The sequence below is a fragment of the Balaenoptera musculus genome, chromosome 9, assembly GCF_009873245.2.
Source record: "Balaenoptera musculus isolate JJ_BM4_2016_0621 chromosome 9, mBalMus1.pri.v3, whole genome shotgun sequence".
In the NCBI taxonomy this organism is placed as follows: domain Eukaryota; kingdom Metazoa; phylum Chordata; class Mammalia; order Artiodactyla; family Balaenopteridae; genus Balaenoptera; species Balaenoptera musculus.
This window is the reverse complement of record NC_045793.1, coordinates 98567592-98591264: the sequence shown is the minus strand read 5'-3', so window position 1 is coordinate 98591264 and position 23673 is coordinate 98567592. Positions and strand designations below refer to the sequence as shown.

At 48.9% G+C, this 23673-nt stretch overlaps 1 protein-coding gene across 6 annotated transcripts in view; it reads right to left on the bottom strand.

Annotated features, from left to right (window-relative positions):
• The window catches only part of CCM2 (CCM2 scaffold protein), a 60449-nt gene that overhangs the window by 22123 nt on the left and 14653 nt on the right, over window positions 1-23673 (bottom strand). For 2 of the 6 annotated variants that reach the window (XM_036863414.1, XM_036863415.1), the window contains exons 2-3: window positions 19425-19580; window positions 12680-12853 (exon numbers count right to left, since the gene is read on the bottom strand). The exons of 1 other annotated variant lie outside the window; for it this stretch is intronic. In XM_036863414.1, the coding sequence (XP_036719309.1) occupies window positions 12680-12853; window positions 19425-19523 (273 nt within the window). In that variant the 5' untranslated portion in view covers window positions 19524-19580. The remainder of the gene's footprint in view (window positions 1-12679; window positions 12854-19424; window positions 19581-23673) is intronic. 3 more of the 6 variants (XM_036863419.1, XM_036863416.1, XM_036863417.1) reach the window with 3 other exon arrangements.

Below are 23673 nucleotides of genomic sequence, written 5' to 3'. Positions count from 1 at the left end.
TACTCATTCTAAAAAGTTTTAGATTTTATCCTTTCTAAGGTGGGGGTGAGGGGGAGAGAATAAAACTAACTGTGTATTAGTTTCCCCACTCTCTACAGGGCTGAGAGTCCACCCCTCTGACAGAACAGTTTAGAAATAAATAAGCAGCACATCTAATTACTGGCTCATACTTAAGGTTGTTACAAATGAACATTCCAGAACGTTGTCACAGATGTGCAGCTAGCAGAGGCCTTTCTATCCTCTTCTTATGTGCTCATGTAAACCAAATGCAAACCCTTCCTTAAATTTATCAATATTACACCTTTCATCTATTCTCACACTTCCTGATTTCAAAACTTACTACAAAGCTACAATAACCAACAGTGTGGTATTGGCATCAAGACAGACATTCAGAGCAATGAAATAGAATAGAGAGCTCAGAAATAAACCCTCATATACAGTGTCAATTGATTTTTGATAAGGGTGCCAACACCATTCAGTGGGGAAAGGACAATCTTTTCAACAAGTGGTACTGGGAAAACAAGACTCCACACACAAAAGAATCAAGTTTGACCCTTAGCTAACACCATACACAAAAATTAACTCAAATGGATCAAACACCTAAATTTAAGACCTAAAACTATAAGACTCTTAGAAGAAAACATAGAGGAAAAGCTTCATGACATTGGATGTGGCAATGATTTACTGGATATGATACCAAAAGCACAGGCAATAACAAAAGGTGGAAGCAACTCAATTCTTGACGGAAGAATTGGATAAACAAAATGTGTTATCAACAGTGGGATATTATTCATCGTTAAAAGGGAAGGAAATTCTGATACATGCTACAACATGGATAAGCCCAGGCGCAAAAAGGTAAATACTATATGATTCCACTTATATGAGGTATCCAGAGTAGTCAAATTCAGAGAGACAGAAAGTGGAATGGTGGCTGTCAGAGGCTGGGGGGAGGGAGAAACGGGGTTATTGTTTAATAGGTACAGAGTGTCAGTCTGGCAAGGTGAAAACAATCCTGGAGGTGAATGGTGGTGATGGTTGCACAGCAATGTGAATGTTAGAACACTTAAACTATACACTTAAAAATGGTTAAGATGGTAAATTTTATGTTATGTGTATTTTAACACAGTTTTTAAAACCTTTAATGTGGGGGAAAAAAAAGCACAGGCAATAAGAGAAAAAAAAAAGACAAACTGGACTTCATCAAAATTTAAAACTTTGTACATCAAAGGACACCATCAATAGAGTGCAAAGACAACCTACCCAATGGGAGAAAATATTTGCAATCATATATCTGACAAGAAGTTAATACCCAGAATACAAAAAGAACTCCTATAACTCCACAACAAAAAACCAAACAACCTGATTAAGAAATATGCAAAGGACTTAAATAGATATTTCTCCAAAGAAGGTGTACAGATGGCCAATAAGCACATGAAAAGATTCTCAATATCACTAGTAACTAGCGAAGTGCAAATCAAAACCACAGTGAGATACTACTTCACACCCATCTGGACGGCTACTATCAAAACAGAAAATAATGTGTTGGTGACGACATGGAGGAAACTGGAACCCTTGTGCCACTGCTGGTGGGACTGTAAAATGGTACAGCCACTGTGGAAAACAGTATGGTCATTCCTTAAGAAATAAAACATAGAATTAGCATATGATCCAGCCAATTCCACTTCTGGAATCTATGTAAAAGAACTGCAAGCAGACAATAAAACTCTTAGAAGAAACATAGGACAAAAGTTTCATGATGTCGAGATTTGGCCAGTGATTTCTTGGATATGACACCAAAGGCACAGGCGACAAAGGCAAAAAAACAGACCAAACTGGAGTTCAACAGATTTTTAAAATTTTGTTATATTAAGAGACACTATCCACAGAGTAAAAGAGCAACCCACGGAATGGGAGAAATATTTGCAAAATCATATATCTGACAAGGGATTAATATCTAGAATATACTGAGACTCCTAAAACTCAACAAAAAACACCTGATGCCAAAATGGCAAAAGATTTGAACAGACTTTTCTCCAAAGAAGATACACAAATGTCCAATAAGAACATGAGAGGATGCTTGAGGATCACTAATCATTAGAGAAATACAATCAAAACTACCATGAGATACCCCACCTCAAACTCATTAGGATGGCTAGTGAAAAACAAAACACAAACAAAAACAGAAACGAGTGCTAGCAAGGATTGTAGAGACACTGGAACTCCTGTGCCTGCTGGTGGGAATATAAAATGGTGCAGCTGCTGTGGAAAAACAGTATGAGGGTTCCTCAAAAAAATTAAAAATAGAATTACCATATGACCCAGCAATTTCCACTTCTGGGTATAGATAAACCCAAAGAATTAAAGCAGGGTCTCAAAGAGATTTTTGTATACACATGTTCATAGCAGCATCGTTCACAATAACAACATGGAAGCAACCCAAGTGTCCACTGATGGATGAACGGATAAGTGAGATGTGGTGTACCCATACAATAGTATATTGTTCAGCCTTAAAAAGGAAGGAAATTCTGCAGTACATTACAACACGGGTAAAACTTGAGAATATTATGCTAAGTGAAATAAGCCAGTCACAAAAAGACTAACAGTGTATGATTCCACTCACATGAACTTCCTAGAGAAGTCAAATTCATAGAGACAGAACGATGGTTGCCATGGGCTGTGGGGGGGAAAGAATGCGGAGTTTTTTGTTAATAGGTATAGTTCAGATTTTACAGATGAAAAGAGTTAAGGTAATGGATGGTGGTGATGGTTGCACAACCACGTGAATGTATCTCATACTATTGAACTGCACCCTTAAAAATGTTTAAGATGGTACATTTTATGCTATATTTTAACACAATTTAAAAAGAAAAAAAACTGAAAGCAGAGATTCAAACAGACATTTGTACACCCATGTTCTAACAGCATTATTCACAATAGTCAAAAGTTGCGAAACACCCAATGCCCATTGATAGATGAATGGATAAATAATATGTGGTGTGTGTATATATATATATTGTTCTGAAAAGTTCTGAAAAGAAAAAGTTCTGGAAATGGATGGTGGTGATGGCTGCACAACTATGTGAGTGTACTTAATACCATGAAATATACACTTAAACACAATTAATTTTATGTTATGCATATTTCACCACAATAAAAAAATTGTATCCTAGCTTCACTCAATAATTGCATTTGCTAAAAACCTTTTGAATCATAATCAGTATTATACTGTATATTAGTTACCACTTCTAGATGTGTATCATTCCAAATTATTAATTTTGCTTAAATTCAAATAGTAGTAAAAAAAATATTGACTACGTTGGGGTCATATAAAAGTGCCCTGGTGTTATCATGTCTGCAGGACTGTACAAGGACTGCCCCGCCTCCACGTGGCCTGGGGGACACAATGTCACCACCACCCTCTCGCCTTTCTCAAAGTGCCACCACACTTCAAATTCAGGCTCACAGATCACCAAGAAGGATTCTACTTTCTTCACAGAGGTGAGTCCTCACTCATTTGAGATTTTTTTCGCTGTAAAATATGTATTAGTAAAACATGTTTTGTCAAAAAGGAAAGTTGCAGCTCTCATTCCTGCTGTAACTCCAGATGGGACAAAGTGTGCCGCCAGGGCAGTTCTTACAAAAGCCTTCCCCACCGTCCTGGGCGGTCCCCTGCCGGTCCTGACCAATGTGCAGCGCCTCCTTCAGCGATGTCAGGGACCAGCCCACACCCGCCGTGAGAAGACACGGCGCCGGCTGCTGTGCCGATTAACTGATCATAGCACATTCAGGACACAGCTGCAGAGGGAGGAACGTGATGGAGCAACACAGACCGAGGGGACATCTGACTAGCGGTCACATCAGCTCCATCAGCCCTGGCAGCAAAAGCCGGACTGTCTTGGGCACCCGCTAACCCCACTGCCGTTCCTGCCGCCCTTACAGAGACTGCAGCCAACACAGGAACGTGCTGGTGAGCTCGTCCCTTCAGCTCTAAACAGCGGAAAGTATTTCCAAAAATAATTGCTGATGAGCTATAAGAGGAGTCCATTTTTATACTGAGCCGAAGTCAGCCTCCCTATAACATCCACCTATTTGACCTTGATCAACAAGTCTTCCATGGCAGAGCGTGGGCCCTGATGGAAGGGCAGGACTCTGAGACGTGGGATGGGGACACCTAGGTAGATGCACTTGGGAACCTCCATCTCATATTCTTCTCACCACTCCAGGCCTGCAGAAGTGGCCCAACCCCACTTGTTAGAAGACACAGGACGCCCATACATACACACCCACACACCGACACACACACACACACACACACACACACACACACACCCCCCTTGCTCGAAAACGATACACGGGCCTCACTGGGATGGGCACCTTTCATGACAATGCTGTTCTCCTCAGGGTCTGCCCCCTCCGCCCCTCCTGGCCATAAGACCTGTTCCTGGGATCAAATCTCAACACAGCACGACTGGGACCCGCTGGGAAGAGAGACTGAACTCTGATGGAGCAGGAGGTGCCGGATAGAGGTGGATGGACCCCCAGCTGGACGAGCGCGTCTACGGGGCTCTGCACTTAACCCAGGTCAGGGGCCCGGACACGGCTCTCAAGCACTGCTAGCACAGCTTAGAAGCTCGGCAAACACAAGGCCCATGTTAAACTCAGTGGAGATTGCAGAACTGCCAAGCAAACTGTGGATAAAGGTTTCAAAAGATGCAGAGAGGTGGGCCCGCTGGACGGGGTCTACCGTGTAAGAGCTGGAACCCCACGGCTGCCCCTGCTACTTGGGGGGGCTGGGAAGACACCCCACTCTCAAGGATGAGCTGGAACGAATGGGCTGGCAGGGGTGCGGGCACCACCCAGCAGCTCTGCGGTGGCTGTTCTCAGGGGGAGAGCTAATGGGGGAGATGCTTTGGCACTAGGCTTCCTGCAGCGAGGGGGACGACAGGGCCCTGGGAGAGCGGAAGCCAGGTGGCAGCACTCAGCCACCAGGAGCAGGGCAGGCAGGCGGGCTCACTGCAGTGGGCGGTGACTGTAAATGGTCAAATGGCTGGGCGGGGGGGCTGGTATGCAGGCCCCACAGAGATGCAACTAGAGCAGAGGCGTTCCCAGGGGCAAGAGAGCTGCTGGGAGCCAACCAGGGTCCCGCCTCATGTATACAAACAAGGACACCACCACTGAGTGTGCTGCTTCAACGCAAAGTGGCCGTCTCTGACCCGGTTTCCAGTCCCAGGAAGTGCCTGAGGGAAAGGCCAAGCCCCAGGAGAACGAATCTGTAACACCCGACACAAGTGTGCGCTGCAGCAACGCCCCCGGTTCCCTCCGAAGGGACTCACAGTCACTCGCTTGAGTTACAGTACACGGGGGAAGGAAACTGTTCAAGGCTTGGAAGAGAGGGTCTGAGACAATGCTGAAACTCAGGGGGCCCAGACCACCGGCAAGGTCCTCTACAGGGTCGGGGCACACCCAGGAGGGGACACCTGAAAGGATGCCACATCTCTTCAGAATGCAGGGCACATCTGGAACCAGCAGTCATTACACCACGCCTGGTCCCCAGTGGACAGAACGCATGGGTCTGGGGTCCACGGTACGGCAGCAGGAGTGGCTCTGATCACCATCAATCCAAGAGACCCACTTGGGGAAAGTGTGCTCCCAGCCCTGAAACTTTTGGCTCCATCTGTTTTGAGAGCCTGGCTCTAGGGGTAAAATGCTTCTACCATGGGACAAAAAAGGGATCTAAACTTAAAACCGCAGTCACCTCCTGATGCCAGCAGACAAGCAAGCAGAGAAAGGTGGTACTGTTCTGCAGGGGCAACCGGCCCGGATCGTGATGAGGAGGTGGGGAAGCTACTACATACTGGGGACAAAGAGGCACCTGTGTGGCCTTTAGGGGCCCCTTACATGCCCATAAGTGGGCAGACACACATCTTTCTCCTCTGCCCCATCCTGCTTCCTTCCCTCCCCTTCTCCTGAGAACACACCCTGAATCATCAAACACAATCTCCAGTTTCAGGCCCTGCTTCTAGAGAACCGAGACATCTCTGAACAAAGACAAGCGACAAGCAGGGAAAACCTTACAACTAACTTCACCGCGAAGGGCAAACTCACGTACCACACTGAGCGCTAGGGAAAACGTATGGGAAAACCGCCAACCACCCAACAGAAAAATGGCTGTAGAAAGACACTTAAGAGATCTGACTCGACCATATGAAAAGATACACAACCTCACTCGTCAGTACAAACTGTGATGTAACAGACTACGACCATCAGGCTGGCAAAGATCGAAAAGCCTGCATGTACACTGTGTGGCTCCTTAGAGTGTGGATAAACAGGTATTCGCCCAGACTGCCAATGGTGTACACCAGCTTAAATCCCGCGTGAGGGGCAACCTGGAAATGTCTGTCAAGATAAAAAGTAACCTAGCCCTACACCCAACAATTCTACTTCTGGAATTTATCCTAGAGGGTTAGTAAAATGTGTAACAGAGACAAATTAAATATGTATGAATAGATCACTGGTTACATAAAATATGGTACAGCCATTATAATGGGAGGGAAATGGACGAGGCAGCTTTATGTGCCCCAACCCACCAAGATATGTCGAGATATACTGTTGCGTGTAAACAACGAGGTGCAAAGTGTGCACTAGGTAATCATTTGGGAACAAATGCACGTGTGTGCTCGGATATGGACACACCGCCCGCGCAGGGACACACGAGAAACTGATGCCAATGGTTCTTTCCAGGGGCGGGGCGGTGGGGGGACTGGGGACCTCTCCTCACCAGGAATCTCCTTACCATCTGAATTTTGTACCATGTCCATAAGCTACCTATTCAACTTTTAAAAACACAATAAATAAGAAATAACAAATCTTATCAAGAAGCATCTTGGGTTTGGTATCACACATGTGATTAATTACCCGCTGCTGCCCCCCGAATTAAAAGCCAGAGTGTCAGTTCACAGGTCCCGAGCCTGCACCCCTGCACCACCCTGGGCCTCGTGGGGTCGAAACCCTGGGAAGGATGCTTCTGCTTTAAAAAAGCCGGGTGAGGATTCAATGAGAAAATGTATTTAAAATGTTAAATAGTGTTGCCGTATAGGTAAGCATTCAGAAATCAGAAGCTACTGTTAAGTGCCTCTCACCTTCATGTTAGTAATGTTCATTCTGAATACAAAATACTTTCCATAAAGAACTACACTCGAGTATGCGGGAGGAAAAGCCTCCTCACCACTAGTGCATTGTGTTGTCGTCGCTGTTTTTATTTTTATCAAAGTGATACATGTATGAAGTTTAAAAACGTAAATAGTCCCCAGAAGTGTATAACAAAAAACAACGATCTGGTCCCAACCCAGGCAACCCTGTAAACTGCTTCCCAGAGGCAGCAACTCCAGGGTCTTCTGGATCTAGGGCCAACTTTCTAAGTCATGGTTTTACATTGCTACTGCCTGATTCATCAATCTAAGACATTAGCTGTTGATTTCCAGTTACGGCAGAGAAAGAGTTAACTCTCTTATATCACCACCCCCAACTTCTCCTTCCTTTTTTCTTACAATTTAGATAATTTACTACTTAATCATTACTTGGTGCTTATATCCTCCTGTTAGGTACATTCTACTTCACCACTGTGCCAAGAGGTAGTGAAATCACAATTTTGTTTATGCAGAGTCTCTAATTTTTTTTAACCTTTAATTCTAAGATAATTGTAAATGGCATGCAGTTGTAAGAAATGATACACAGAGGTCCACTGTACCCCGCACCCTGTTATACCTAAGGTAACATCTCGTGATCACCCAGCATCACAACCACGATACTGACTACAAGGTCAGGTTCCAGAACGTTCCATCACAAGGTCCCTCCCGCTTCTCTTTTACAGGCGCACCCACTTCCCACCCACCTGGTCTCCTCCTTAACCCCTAGCAAGCCCTACCTGTTCTCCATTTCAATAATTCTGTCATATCAAGAATGTTATACAAAGGGAATCATACAGTATGTAGCTTTGGGGATTGGCTTTTTTCACTCAGCATAATTCTCTGCAGATTCCTGGAGGGTGTTGAAGCAATCAGTAAATCATGCCTTTTTACAGCTGAGTACGGTTCCACAGTATGGAGGCACATCATTTGTTTCACCATCTACCCACTGAAGGACATCTGGGGTATTTCCAGTTTTTGCCCATTATGAATAAAGCTGCTTTTAATATTCATGTATAGGTTTTTGTGTCAACACAGATTTTCATTTCCCTGGGATAAATACTCAGAGTGCAACTGCCAGGTCAGACGGTAGTTGCATGTTTAGTTTTTAAGAAACTGCCCACTTGTTTTCCAGAGTGGCTGCACCATTCTACATGCCCAACAGCCATGCATGAGTGACCCTCTGCATCCTCACCAGCATTTGGTGTTCTCACTACTTATTTAACTTCAGTCATTCTGGTTGGTGTGCAGTGATGTCTCCCTGTGGTTGTAATTTGCACTTCCCTAACGGCTAGTGATGTTGAACATCTTCATGTGCTTATTCCCATCTGAATGTCTTCTTTGGTGAAATAAATGTCTCTTCATGACTTTTGCCCATGTTCTAATCAGACTGTTGGCTTTTCTACTATTGGGCTTTGACAGTTCTTTATATATTCTAGATAAAAGACCTTCGGCAGGTAGGTGGTTTGCAAATATCTTCTCCCAGTCTGTAGCTTGTGTTTTCATCCTCCTAACGGAGTCTTCTGCAGAACAAAAGTTTTTAAATTTGATGAAGTTCAGTTTACCAATCATTGCCTTTTTGATGTCAAGTCTAAGTACTCTGCTTACCCTGGGTCCTGATGATTTTCTCTTAGGTTTTTTTTTCTAGAAGTGTTATAGTTTCACATTTTCCCTTTAATTCCATGATCCACTCTGAGTTAATTTTTGTATAAGGTGTGAGATTTAGCGTGAGGTTCATTTTTCTCTCAATGGGTGTCCAACGGCTCCAGCACCATTTGCTAAGAAGACGGTCCTTCCACCGACTTGCTTTTTGCACCTCTGTCAAAACTCAGTTGGGTGTATTTGTTTGGGTCTGTTTCTGGGTTCACGATGTTGTTCCACTGATGACTGTGTCAGCCCCTCTACTGCTACCTCACAGTCTTCATTGCTGTAGCTCTAAAGTACATCTTGAAATCAGGCGGACTGATTCCTCTCTTTTAACTCTTCTTTTTCAAACCGTTCCAGCTATTCTACTTCTTGTGCCTTTCCATATAAATTTTAGAATACTTGTCTATATCTACAAAATATCTGGCCGGGATTTTGATAGGAATTGCATCAAACCTGTATATCAATTTGGGGAAAACTGACATGTTAACATCCATGTACGTGGTATGTCTCTCCACTTATTCAGATCTTTGATCCTTTCATCCGTGTTGTGTGGTTTTCAGCGTACAAATCCTATAGGTTTTGTTACATTTATACCTAAGCATCTGTATTCATGTCTGTAATTTATTTTTGCTTCGTACTGCCTGATTTTGGTATCAGGGAAATACTAACCTCACAAATGAGTTAAAAAGTGTTCCCTCCCCTTCTGTTTTTCTGGAAGAGACTGTGTAGAATTAGTGTTAACTCTTTAAACATATGATAGAATTTTCCAGAAACCACCTGGGCCTGGAGACTTTTTTTATGGGAGTTTTCAAATTAGATATTAAATTTCTTTAATAGTTGCAGGACTACTCAAATGATCTATTTACTGGTGACCCGTGGCAGTCTGTGCTCTTCAAGAAACTGGTCCGTTTGTTGGCTGCTGTCTGAGGATGCCGAGTCGCCTGTGGTGCTCTCATCAGCCTTTGATTCTTCAGGGTCTCTTGGCACTTGAAGGATGTCGTCACTTCCTTCTGGCCCCGTGGTTTCTGATGCGAAATCTATCATGCCGTTTTCCCTACAGGTGAAGTGTTCTTTCTCATTGCTTTCAACACTCCGTCTTTGTCTTTACTTTTCGGAAGTTTCACTACGACGTGTCTTGGCGTGGACTGCTTTGGGTTTATCCTGTTTGTGGTGAGCTCAGCTTCTTGAACCTCTGAGTCTGTCTTTTACCAAATCACAGCAGTTTCAGCCATGACTCCTTTGATCAGCTTTTCAGCCCCACCCCACCCCGTCTCTTCTCCCTCCAGGACTCTGAGGACACAAATGTCAGAAATCTGCTCCAGTCCCACAGGGGGAGGGGAGCACACTCTGTTACCAGGTGGAGGGGCTGACTCCCCACTGGCCTCCGCTGCCACCTGAGTTGGGGGGGGGGGGGCTCCTCTTCCCTGCTGGACACGGTGGGCGTTCTGGGCCCCCAAGTGGCCCAGTGACACGAGGGGTGGTATGTGAGTCACACTGCTGCTGTCTGAGGGCAGAATTCCAGGCTCCCCACATGGTCTCCACTGACACCGCAGTTCCACTAGGGGTTCATCAGGGATAAAGCCCCAGCTCCCGACTCAGCCTTCTCTGCGGTGGGTGCTGGCCCCTACACAGTCTTTGCTGGTAGAGGCAGCAGCGGGCCCACAGGTTTTTCAGTCACATTTGGTTGGAACTGAGCAGGTATTGTAAGACATTTTCTGTCCTGCTAAGCTATCCCTTTCCTGGTCCTTTGGCCAGAGAGAGTGAATTTTGTTGGGATTCTGTGTGCACCTGTTGGCTGTTCTGGGTTGCCAGCTTCTTCAGTTCCAAGCTTGGGATACATGAGGAAAAAGAGAACCGGGGAACTCACCAAAGGGTCGCCCCCTTGGGTCCCAAGGTCCCTGGCTGGTCTGCCGTCACTCTACCTTTCAGAGTCTTCTTATGGTTGTTGCATATATAACGTCTAGGATTTTTAGGTGTACTTAGTGAGAGGAATAGGGAAAAATACGTCGACTCCCTCTTCCTGGAAGCAGAAGTCCGCAAACTTTAAATTTTCACGGTGTAATATGGGCCTGCCCTTCCCTCCACTTGCTTTGTTTTCAACATACAATTCTATCTTCCCAATTCTTCAGCAGCCTCTACTCCAACGTATAAAACCATCCGTGTTCCCTTCTCCCAGAGCTGCTCTGGCCTGTTCCTCAGATTCCCGTCTTGGGAATTCCCTCTGCTCTTTTCCGTGCTTAGAGCCCCGGTTCTGGATCTGCGTCTCCCACCTTCCTGGTGCGTCCTTGCGCTCTGAGGCAGCACATCTCCCAGGAACCTCGTCAGAACGGGCTCTGAGGGCTCACGTTTTCGAAACCTGACTGTCTGGTCATCATGACCAGAAAGCGACCCTCTCAATCTGAGAATCACGCCTGTTGGTGAATTCTGCAAAATGTCCTTCCGTTACTGTCTTAACAACTTCCTCCCACTCTCCTCCATTCTTTCTTCTCATGAGTCAGAGATTGAACCTTCTGGATGGATCCTATAATTTTTTTCTCTCTCTCATCTTTTGTTTACTGATTTTTGATCTCCTTGTCTTTTGGTTATTCTTTCTGGGTGACTGCCTTGACTTTATCTTTTGACCCCTCTAATGAATTTTTTACGACATATAATTAAGATCCTTTAATTCCAAAAGCTCTTGTCTCCACCTGTTATCCTGTTATCTCACAGTTAACAGTATTTCCTCTTATCTTTCTGACAACATTATGTATTTTTATTTTTCCCCTAGTTTCCGCACTGCTGCTGTTGCATTCACGTTTACGTCTTGTGTTTGTCCCGGGCTCTATCTTTAGATTAAACGTCTTCCTCAAACGTGTACTTCTCCTTGACTGCCCACGCAAGAAGCCGTGTGCACGGGCAGAGGCGCAGACTGCCAGCTTCTCTCAGGCTGGCTGGGTGGTCACCCCAGGGTCATTTGAGGCGGCACTTCTGCGGGCTGTGTGGCTGCACATGAAAGCAGTCCTGCGAGGGTCCCCTTGTGGGAGAGGCCCGGGTGCAGGCCTGTCTGGAAGCTTGAGGGAAAGGGGGTTGGCAATTCTCACCATTCCGGACAGAGGCTTTGACTTAATCTGCTCATCTTCACACTGGGTCTCTCCCCACCCTCCTCCGGGCCAGGGTCCCCACGTCTAAAGCCCCCCCTAGTGTCATGTCTCTACCAGGGAGACCTCCCACCTCCCCCTGTGGCAGGCGAGAGCAAACCCCTCCCCGAAGCCCACACGGTGCTCCACGCCCCCCCAGCCCCCGGGTCCAGCTGGACAGCTCCACGTCCTCTGAGGGACGCAGGTCCAGCTCCGTGGGCTCTGTGAACTCGTTACCCCACCTTCGTCAGCTCCCTCTGCAAGTTCACGGGCCTCTCTCATCACCGCGGTCCCCTTTCCCATTCTCTCTGACTGCGCAGTTTTATTCATTTCCTTTCATGTAGTGTTTAGGGGAAGCACTGATAATACACTAGTGTGCGTCATGTGTACCCACAAGTGGGCACGGGCTTCGACAGGATTCAGGAGTCCGTGTCCCAGGCTGTGACAATGGCACACGGAACAGCTCTTAGCCTTGACCAAGGAACCGAAACACACGGCCAGCCTTTACGAGAAAGGAGGCAGCTTGCTACTGGAGAGAAAGCCAGAAATGGGGCCAGAAGACAGAGCCCTGGGGTTTGGGCACCCAGTTTATCAGACACACCACCGCAGGGGCACCACCGGGTGGGAGTCACCCGAGGTGTGAGTGGGGACGGGTCCCAGAACCGCAGCGTTTGGTGCATCAGGGGGCCTTTGCTGGCGACAGGCAGGCGGGTCCTGCGGCCGTGGACTTACCTTCACCTCCTTCTCGATATAGTCGCTCAGCAGTCTGTCGGGTTCGACGCGCTCAGGCAGGGACAGCACCACAGTGTGCAGGGGGCGCCTCTCTGTCACCTTCTCATGGGCTTTCTTATCTCTACTCTTTTCACCTTTTAGGAATACTCGTTTAAACGGCGACACAATTCCAGGCTGCAGGCAGAAACGGCAATGATTGGAGTTCATTATTCACAAAGGCTTTGCGCTGTACCCATGGCTAACAAGCGGAAGTGGCCAGAAGCACCACCACGGTCCCCGTGCAGACGGGCCAGCCACTGCCAGCCAGGGTGGGCCGGGCCCAGTGCTGCCTCGGCACCGAGGGGCTGGTCCCTCACCTGTTCATGGACACTTACAAGGTCAAGGGCCAATTCTCAAGGTGAGTAAACTCAGGAGGCGAGAAGGGGCAGGAAGGGGGAGATTCCCCCAGAAGACAAAAATGCAGCATTGCTCTGAAGTGACCTCCCGGCTCCGCTGGGTCACTTCACTGCAGGGTCCTCGGAGAAGGCGGGGAGGTGTGGCCAGGGCTGTGGCATCAACAGGAAACTCAGCTCAACAGCCGCGAGGCCCGCCTCTTCCCTCTCCCGTAGGAACGTGGCACGCGCTCTGCTTTCCCCTCCCTCCGCTGGGGCCTCGGGGGCTCAGGGCACTGACCAGCACGTGGGTGACCTCACCCCGTGGTCAGTGTCTAGAGGGGCCTGGAGGCCAACCCTGCGATCAAAGTAAACCTGCAGAGGGAGAGCCAGGGACAGCGGGGAGAATAAAGTCAACCTCGCCTGCGGGCCCCAGGAAAAGGCCCAGGATTCCCTCCCTGCAGCTCTGCAAGAGCCCTCCAGGCCCTCTGCGGGCACAGATGTTCAGAGAGTCAGGCATGGGCACTGGGCACCTGCACGCAGAGGCCAAAGGTGACCGCTTCCAGTCACGCAAAGGAACGTAAAACCAGAGAATACAAGACGCCAACGTGCAGCCTCGGCAGGGAAACATCACCGAACACAGCAGCGAAACCCAAAGGTGGTGACCCACACCAGATCGAGAAGTCACCTTCCACTGTCTTGTCTGTGATTCTGCAGCTCGCCTGCCTGGGCAGGACCCAACGCCAGACAGTGGCCGGGACCTAGGGCAGGCCTAGCTCTGACCAACACTTACAAGAAACAAATGCCTATGTCACCAAACATGTACCAAAAGCTCTCGTTCCTGTTTCTCCTCTGCAAGGGGGAAATTCAGCCACGTGCCATATCCCACCCAAAACAATGCCTGTGAGGCGCCTCGGCAGCCCGTCAAACTCACAGATGGAGGATGGAGAGGGGCCCTAACTCCCTCACAAAGGCAGGTGAGGCCCCGGGGGTCTCCAGGAGATCCTGCAGGGCCCGCCGCACACAAAACATGCCCTCAGCAAAGTGAACCCCGGCGTTCCTCCTGCTCCTCCCAGCCAGAGTCCGGCTTTTCTCCTCTGCTCCTTGGCCTGCACTCCTCAGCCCTGAGCACTTGGCCCCTGGATAGCTGCCTTTTACCCCACTGATCCACGACAACTAATACTGGAGCACCCCTCCTCGTGCTGGATACCCACCGAGTTCCCACTCCCCATCCCAACGCAGCCCCTCAGCACTTCGTGCTGCGTGGGGGGCTGGGGGAATAATGCTGATGTGAGGCCCTCAGAGCTGGGGAGGATCAAAGCTAGACCACGACCTGCGTGTGGGGCTTCATTTACTTCTCTCTGCTCTTGTTTACGTTTGAAATCGTCCATAAGATTTTGTTTTTAAAGGATGAGTACAGTTCCTGCCTACAACTGCTTACACTTAAGCTGAGACAAGATAAAAGCCTGAAAGGTTAAGGGAGACGATAATCAATCCCATCATCATAAGGAGAGTATCATCTCCACAGTCTCAGACGAAGTACAGAGTGGAGAGAGGGGCTCGGAGGAGGAGGAGCCCGAGACGGCTGATCGCAGCCCTCAGACAGACCGCCCCCGCGGCCCGCCCAGGCTTCTTTCTCCTCGATCCCACAGGCGTTGTCAGCCCCAGCACAAATTCGGCGAGTGGAAGAGAGGGTGAGGCACTTCAGGTGAAATCCTGGGGGGGGGGGGGGGGGGCGGGGTCTGGACCAGGTGACCGCAACGTAGGGCTCACGTGGAAACGGTGGGACACGGTCACCCACAATTTGCCAGACAAGCACCGATGGTAAAGTCTACACTGAAAGCAAGCGACACTGAGAAGTGAGTAACGTAAACATCACGTGTCACCAGCCTGTGCGCTGTACCCGTGGCTAACAAGCGGAGTGACCAGCGACCTGCGGGCAGGCCAGGCCAGGCCCTGAGCTGCGACTGCCGCTCCGGCTGGCATCCGAGGCGATCAGTGGCACGCACATGACTCTTCGATCCTGCTCTGCTTGACTGTCTATCCGCACTGAGAGCCTCCTAGTTCCTGTGATGCGAAAGGCACTGCCCTAGGGCGGTGGAAGTGCCAAGACACGCAGCACAACGTTACACAGATGACCTACATCCGAAAGTGGCCGGAGTAAACATCTGCCCCTACACCATTTCTACCTGGTAAACCTCACGAAGTTCACTCTCCCAAATCATAACCAGCAGGGGCACAGCCCACGGTTGAGCCTGAGCCTGACGGCGCGTGAGAACAGCCCAGCTCGACCTGACGGCGGCTCCACCTCGCCACTCCTCTACACCTGGGAGCAACAGGAAACCAGTTCTGAGACGAGGGGTTTGCCAAGGCCAGCCTCTTACCAAGAAGCCCGTGCCAAATCGCCAGGTCCACAGACCACACGCAACCCACGCTGTTATTTTAACGTTGAGGGACGGGTCATACAGTCACAGCCCGCACACAGAATCAGCCTGTGTGGCAAGGACCCAGAGCCCAAGTCCTGCAACCCACCTTAAGGAGAGACCCTCTGCCAGCCCACACGCCTCGTCTGTCTGGTCCCTGCAGGCCAAGGAAACCAGGACGCCCACTGCAGACGCCTCCTGCAGCAGCTCAAGGATCAGCTTTGCCGACGCTGAGCCCCACTCCGTCTTCTGCTGCCTTTACCTCTAGGGAGCCAGCATTCTACAGGGGAGCAGTAACGTGTCTGATGCCTGTGCCAGCCAGGCATCAGGAAGGCCCTGTGGGGGGATGAGACGGAAGTCCCACCCTCAAGGTGGTCACCGTCAAGCGGGGGGAGATAAGCCCAAAGCAGATGAACAGGGACTGAATCCACGATGAGAACTGCTAGCCAGGTGCCTCGAAGGTGTACTTTAGGGCCCAAATGCCCTGTTTTTAAAGGAGCTACCCTGGCAACGAGGCACGGCCCCGTGAGGCCCCGTGACGAATAATGGCGCCTGCCCTCCACTGCTCACAGGCTGGCGGAGGCGAGGGGAGCCGCCCCGGAACCCAGGCCGCACACAAGACCACCTGGCCAAGCGTGAACTTGGCATGACTGATTTGGAATCAGACACAGCTTCCCTAACTCAGTCCTCAGTGCTGCATACCCCAGGCATCATGTGCTTTTTTTTAACATCCCAAATAAGTTCAAGCGGTGGATAAGCCTCCCTAGAGAGTGGAATGTTGAAACCATTATGTAAAGAAATGCACCCCAGCAAACCTGCAGCTTTCCTCTGCCGCCTCGCCCCGTTTCAGCGCAGAACGGGGGCGGCTGCTCCACCCGAGGACAGCAGGCGTGTGACACAGGAGGTGCGTGCCCCGCTCCCGCTGCAGGAGCTGGAAAGTAGACACGGCTGGGAGCTGGGGGATGGCAGGCACGGTGGGGGCCCCTCAGCTTTTCCAGAAACACAATGAACAAGAGGGCACCTCAAGATTTTGGAGCCTATGCTGCTTTTAAACATGAAAATGTAAAAGAAAGTTCTGCTTGAAAAAAATAAACTGAGAACAATTAAGAATATTCTGGGGACTTCCCTGGTGGCGCAGCGGTTAAGAATCCGCCTGCCAATGCAGGAGACACGGGTTCGAGCCCTGGTCCGGGAAGATCCCACATGCCGTGGAGCAACTAAGCCCGTGTGCCACAACTACTGAGCCTGCGCTCTAGAGCCCGTGAGCCACAACTACTGAGCCCGTGTGCCACAACTACTGAAGCCTGCGCGCCTAGAGCCGGTGCTCCAAAACAAGAGAAGCCGCCGCAATGAGACGCCCACGCACCGCAACGAAGAGTAGCCCCCGCTCACCACAACTAGAGAAAGCCTGCGTGCAGCAACGAAGACCCGACACAGCCAAAAATAAATAAATAAATTAAAAAAAAAAAAAAAAAAAAAAGAATATTCTGGGACTTCCCTGGTGGCGCAGTGGTTAAGAATCCGCCTGCCAATGCAGGGGACACGGGTTCGAGCCCTGGTCCGGGAAGATCCCACATGCCGCGGAGCAACTAAGCCCGTGCGCCACAACTACTGAGCCTGCGCTCTAGAGCCCGCGAGCCACAATTACTGAGCCCACGTGCCACAACTACTGAAGCCTGCACGCCTAGAGCCCGTGCTCCGCAGCAAGAGAAGCCACCGCAGTGAGAAGCCCGCGCACCGCAACAAAGAGTAGCCCCCGCTCGCCGCAACTAGAGAAAGCCCACGTGCAGCAACAAAGACCCAACGCAGCCAAAAATAAATTAATTAATTAATTAATTTTAGAAAAAGAATATTCCGACGCACAGAATCAGGATTCCATTAAACGACTGTGGATTCTTTAATTCACTGGAACAGCCTCCAAATCAATACAGAGTTGTAAAAAGTGGCTTTAGCCCGTGCAATTGTTCATCCTTCACTCAACAGGTATTTTCATTGAGCGCCCATGTTCATCATCACCGAAATGATCTTGCCATCTTTGACCCCAAAAGACAAAAGGAGCAATTTAGCCCCTGGAAGGAGCCCAACGCCAAGCACGGGTTCTCTTGGTGAATGGAGCCCTGGCACCGAGTGCCACCCGGCGTCCATCCGTGCCCGAGTCTCTCGTGAAGAAACGGGGGCCCTGAGTGTTGAAGGAACCAACCGAGGGTCCGAGGCACAGACCCGGGGAGGGGATGCGGGGCTTCGGTGGCCCTGTCCGGCATCTGCAGACTTCTCACATGGCACACACGCTGCTTCCTAGAACTGTGCAGAACTTCTGAACTGGCTCAGAAGTGTTCCCTAGACGCTTATAGTATTCTTGCAATAATTTTCCATCTTATGCTTGAAACAACTTTTGAAGTTGGAAACCTCAAATGTAGCTCTTCAACACACACACACACACACACACACACACACAAACTCTGGCCCACTTAGCGCTTTCCTAGAGGAGGGGCCAGGGGCCAGGCTGGCCTTGGGTATTGTTAGATTAAAGCCTGACTTAGCATCTCACTTGGGGTGACCAGGCTCCAAGTAACTGCATCTCCTAAACAAATTCTCAGAGGCTAACTTCTCCGTCAGAGTGTCTGTTTATTAATTTACAATAAGAAATGCATGTGCTGAAGGAACCAGCACAACTGCTCATGGGACAGTGGCCTCTACTTGCGGACCAAAGTGAATGATAAGGTGACACACACCAAGTCACTCCACGTGCACAACGCTCAGCCCAGCGCGTTCTAGAGAAAGCGTGTGGCAGTGAAGGAAGGAAACCCGCACTGGGCACCCCGAATGCCTCGGTACGGTGTTCACGCACCCTTACCTACTCCTTTAGTTAATAACACAAAACTGCCCCAGAACAAGGGCTTCAAGTGCAATGCCCTGGGGTCCTTCAGTTCGGCATTCAGCAAACGTCTAATGGGCACTTGGCATGTGCCCGGCACTGGGGCTGCACCTCGAGGGACCCCCTTCCCTGCCCCAGGGCCCCTTCTGCTGAGCGGGGGGGGGGGCCACTCGGCGGGGATCAGGCTCCGCAGGGCTGAGGGACGACACCAGGGAGAGACACGGGGGAGGGACACCAGGGAGAGACACCCAGGCCAGAGCGTGGGCCGCGCAAAGCCACTGTCCAACCGTCCAGCTGGGCAAGGCAGCGGCTACCCCCCAGATTCACCCCCGCCCAGGTGCACGAAGCACCCCGACAAATCCTCTCCTATAAGCGCCACTGTTTAAAACTGCATCTCAACGTTGCCTATCTTAACTCCAACTCCCTGTAACGCAAGTCAACAGATTCACTATCTTTTGAAAAAGAAAGTTAAGTACTTAAGCGCCTACCAACAGAAAAAGAGCCTTTCTTACGTGCCGCAGAGGCCCAAATAAGGAGGACGACACAGCCCGCGCCCCAGGACCTCCTACAGACCTCAAGTTCCCCATCTCAGGACTAGGCGTGAACCCGACCTCCCCCACGGCAGCGGTTTGCTCTGGTGACACACACCACGCCTGACCGTCCACGCGGCGGCCGAGGCCACTCCTGCCGGGCACACGGCGCCCCTCATCCTCCCTCAGGCGTCACGGGTGAAATTCCAGGCACGAGTCTGCAACTGTGAGCGTGTTCTTTCTTGACCTCTTCCCTAAATCATTTTCCAACTCAGATCTTGGGTCCTAACTGACTACAAATCTACATGAACGCCACTCTTCCTCGGCAGCCCTGACATCCGCGGCCTCTCACTCCTTAAGTGAAGATGGACGAACCCAACAACCTGCAAAGAGCTCCTCATCTTGCTCACTTCGCCGGCCACCGGGGCTGCCAGTTCTCAGACCCGGAAGCCAGCAGGAACCCTCCACCCCACCTTCCCAAAGCAAAGGTCACAGGACCCAAACAATCGTTCTAGATGGCTCTTTCCACACTGGGTGTGCACCTACCTCGTTCTCCATGGAACACCCCGCTGGAAAGTCTGTGTGAGGAGGAATTTCTCTGGAGGAATTCTGGTTCCTCCCCCTCTGCCGATAGTTAGTGTGCATTCTCCTCTGTTCACTTCTGAGCTTGTTGAAAAATATGGTCAGATGTTAGCCCTCCCTCTGAAAAAAACATGTGAATGAACAGGAAGACCAGAAACCACAGCTTCCTTCTGCAAACCCCACTGAAGCTGTTTACAGTTTTTTAAAAAAGTTTGAGGCAGGCAACACCCTAAAACTGCTGGCAAAATCCAAACAGGCTGCATGCACGAAAAGACGTAAAGTAAACCCACACATCTTCATACTAAACCAGCACATCTTCCACCTAAACCTCCACATCTCCTTACTGAACCAGCCCATCTTCTAACTAAGCCAGCCCATCTTCTTACTAAACAGGCACATTTTCCTTACTAAACCAGCACACCTCCTTACTGAACCAGCCCATCTTCTAATTAAACCAACACGTCTTCTTACTAAACCAGCACATCTCCTTACTAAACCAGTGCACAGACTTATTAAACCAGCCCATTTTCTTAGTAAACCAGCCCATCTTCTAACTAAACCAGCCCATCTTCTTACTAAACCAGCACATCTTCTTACTAAACCAGCAGATCTTACTAAACCAGCACATCTTCTTATTAAGCCAGCCCATCTTCTTACCAAATCGGCACATCTTCTTACTAAACCAGCCCATCTTCTTACCAAACCAGCCCATCTTCTTACTAAACCAGCCCATCTTCTTACTAAACCAATGCATCTTCTTACTAAACCAGTGCACAGACTTATTAAACCAGCCCATCTTCTTACCAAACCAGCCCATCTTCTTACTAAACCAGTGCATCTTCCTTACTACCTCTAGCACACAGAGCCCACGGGTGGCCTCCCCACATTTCTAGCCAATACCGTGTAGTCAGTTGAAGGACATTATTTTGGAAGTCCGACCATTCTGCACATCCAAACGACAAAGGGAGAAAGAGTAAAAGCAAGCAAGCCGAGAGCACTGCTGGGGCTCCCCCTCCTGACCGTGCGGTGTCACCCATGTGGTGGGACCCGCCGACCTGGCTGTTTCCAGCCAGCTGTTGCCTGCTTGAGGGCACAGTAGCCCAGGGGGCCTGGGCAGAGCACACCTTCTCCATGACCGTCAGCCTACAAAAGCCTCTACCTGCCTCCAGGACTCTTGCGTTTGAGACGCAACTTTGAAACTAAAGAGTATGTCCTTGAGCAAGCTCACTTTCACTTTTTCAGGGTCAAATCTGATCCTGAAAAGAAGTTGGGTTTGTTGATGTTGAAGACCCTTACACTCTCTAGATGTTCCAGAATGGCTGCAAACAGGAGAGGCTACTTAATTAACTGTTCTGGTTAATTAGAGTGATGATTTAGAGTGACCATATTCACAGCTCAAAACATAACAAATATAATACAATTTTACTAACATTAGATTTATTAATATTAGATTAATATTAGATTTGATTTGATCAAAGTGCTAATTTTCAACAGTTTTCTGCCCATAAAAATGGCTATTTCATACGGTTCAATTTAAACTGTAACAAAGTTTAGTATTTCTTGATTCTGAAAAGACTGGTTCAGAACAATAATTTCATGCCTCAGTTACTACTACACATGCCGCAGATGTAGGAAGCACAGTAAACCGGGTAAGGAGTACTGCACTAGATTTGTTTGAATAAACATCTGGTATTGACTGGACTATCCCTTTAGCTCTTTAGACACCCAGGGCACCGTGGGTATCGTCTGGACTCTGCTTTCTCCTTCTTTCTAAAAGCTGCCCCTGCAGAGCAGGATCAGGTAGCCCTGAGGGAAAGGGAACCAGGAGTGAGATTCAGAGACCTCAGGAGGTGGAGCAGCCCCCAGGACATGTCTTGGTGACTGTGGGGCCTGAGTCCACTGCCTGCTCCCCACCAGGTCCCCCTGCATGCGACACACAGCCCACCCTTCCAAAGTCCCAGAGCTGCCCCTCCCGGGGAAACAGAGGAAACTAAAGGAAGCCCACCAGCTGCACATACAAGTCAACCTGTCCTGCTTTCACAGATACAACGATCACCAGGGTCAGCATGGAAGAGAAAGGGCAGGGAGCACAGGGGGCAAAGGAGAGACTGGATGGGGGCTTAAATTCTAGAGGGTTTAGAGGCATTTGAGGAGGACAGCATCCATAAATACAGCCAAGAGAGAGAGACAGAGACAGACAGAGCAAACAAGAAAAGTATCTTAGAAATTACATATATGATCGCCAAAATAAAAGAGTTCAACAGAAGGGCTGAATAATAAAATGAGTGTAACTGAAAGCCAAATTAGTGACCTGGAATACGGTGGCACTTTTACAAATGAACATTCCAATCAACTTGATGATCGAGAGCACTAACTCTGAACCCCAATTAAGCAAAATGTTAGCCCCCCCAAAAGAATTCCATTCCTATTAGGATTGAGTCACAAAAAATTTGTACTCAGTGATTATCATACTTTGAATTTCATCAATGAAAATGTGGAAATTTGTTTTCTCTCTTCTGATGTGATACCTACTTAAAACCCTCAATGTTACCTCTTGGCCCATAAAGCCTAAAACATTTACTATCTGGTCCTTTACATGAAAAGCTTGCCAACTCTATCCTAGAACATAAAGCGAAAGATGAAAAATAAGAAAATATTGGGACTTCCCTGGTGGTGCAGTGGTTAAGAATCTGCCTGCCAATGCAGGGGACACGGGTTCGAGCCCTGGTCCGGGAAGATCCCACGTGCCACGGAGCAACTAAGCCCGTGCGCCACAACTACTGAGCCTGTACTCTAGAGCCCGCGAGCCACAACTACTGAAGCCCGCGTGCCTAGAGCCCGTGCTCCGCAACAAGAGAAGCCACCGCAATGAGAAGCCCGCGCACCGCAACGAAGAGTAGACCCCGCTCGCCGCAACTAGAGAAAGCCCGCGCACAGCAATAAAGACCCAATAAAGGAAAGAAGGGGGGGGAGGGAGGGAGGGAGGGAGGGAGGGAGAAAAGAAAATATGAGAAAAATCAAAGGGCATAGCAGCCAGATCCATAAAGTCACTTGGTGACCTTGGAGGAGACAAGGACACGCAGAGCAAGGAGGACGCCGATGAAGGACTCGGCTCTACAGACAGAAAAGGCCTGGCACCAAGAAGGCCGACTGGAAAAGAGACACTTAAACCCATCCTTGTAAAACTGCAGGACTTCAAGAGGATAGCTAAAGGTTTCCAATAAGGAAAAATGAAAACGTTTCCTGAAAAGGAACGAGGATCAGAGCAGCATCAGGTGTTTCGTGCCAGCAGGGAACACAGTAATCCCTCTAAAGTTCTGATGGCAAATGATTTTGAACCTGGAAGTTAATATAAAGCCAAACTGTCCATGAAGTTTAGGCAAAGTTATTTTCATATTTGCAGTGCCTTGGAATTTTTATACCCTAAACCCTTTTTGAAAAATATACTAGAGGATGTACTACCAGCAAAAAAAAAAAAAAAGAAAAAAGGGTGTGAGACAGAAAAAGAGGTGGAGTCTAGGAAACAGTGGAACTCATGCAGGACTGCAATTAAAGAAATCCCAGGATGACAATCATGCACCAAGCCAGCAAAGCAACTGGTTCAAATTAAAACGATACAGGAGAGAGTCCCAAAGGAAAATGTCAGGAGATTCCACTACATAAAATTATATGATTAAAACCCTAGAAGTTCTTGATGATAAAAATATATGACTTTTGAAAGAAAAAAGAAAAGGAATTTATTAGAAACTCTAGAAAACAAAAAGTTTAAAAAAAAAAAACCAGACACACCAATGATCCCAACGTGAACCGTACTAGTATGTGGCCTGATGCTCAACACGGGACAGAGTACAGACTGACAGTCTCCATTTGACCTCAACGCTTGACACAGTCTCCTTCAGAAATACAGATGCCGTGGCAAAAAGCTACATTTTTCTCCACAAAATAAGGCCTCTTTTAAAAAACAGCCATGGGGCTTCCCTGGTGGCGCAGTGGTTAAGAATCCGCCTACCAATGCAGGAGACACAGGTTCGAGCCCTGATCCGGGAATATCCCACATGCCGCGGAGCAACAAAGCCCGTGCGGCACGACTACTGAGCCTGCGCTCTAGAGCCCGCGAGCCACAACTACTGAGCCCACGTGCCACAACTACTGAAGCCCACCGCCTAGAGCCCATGCTCTGCAACGAGAAGCCACCGCAATGAGAAGCCCGTGC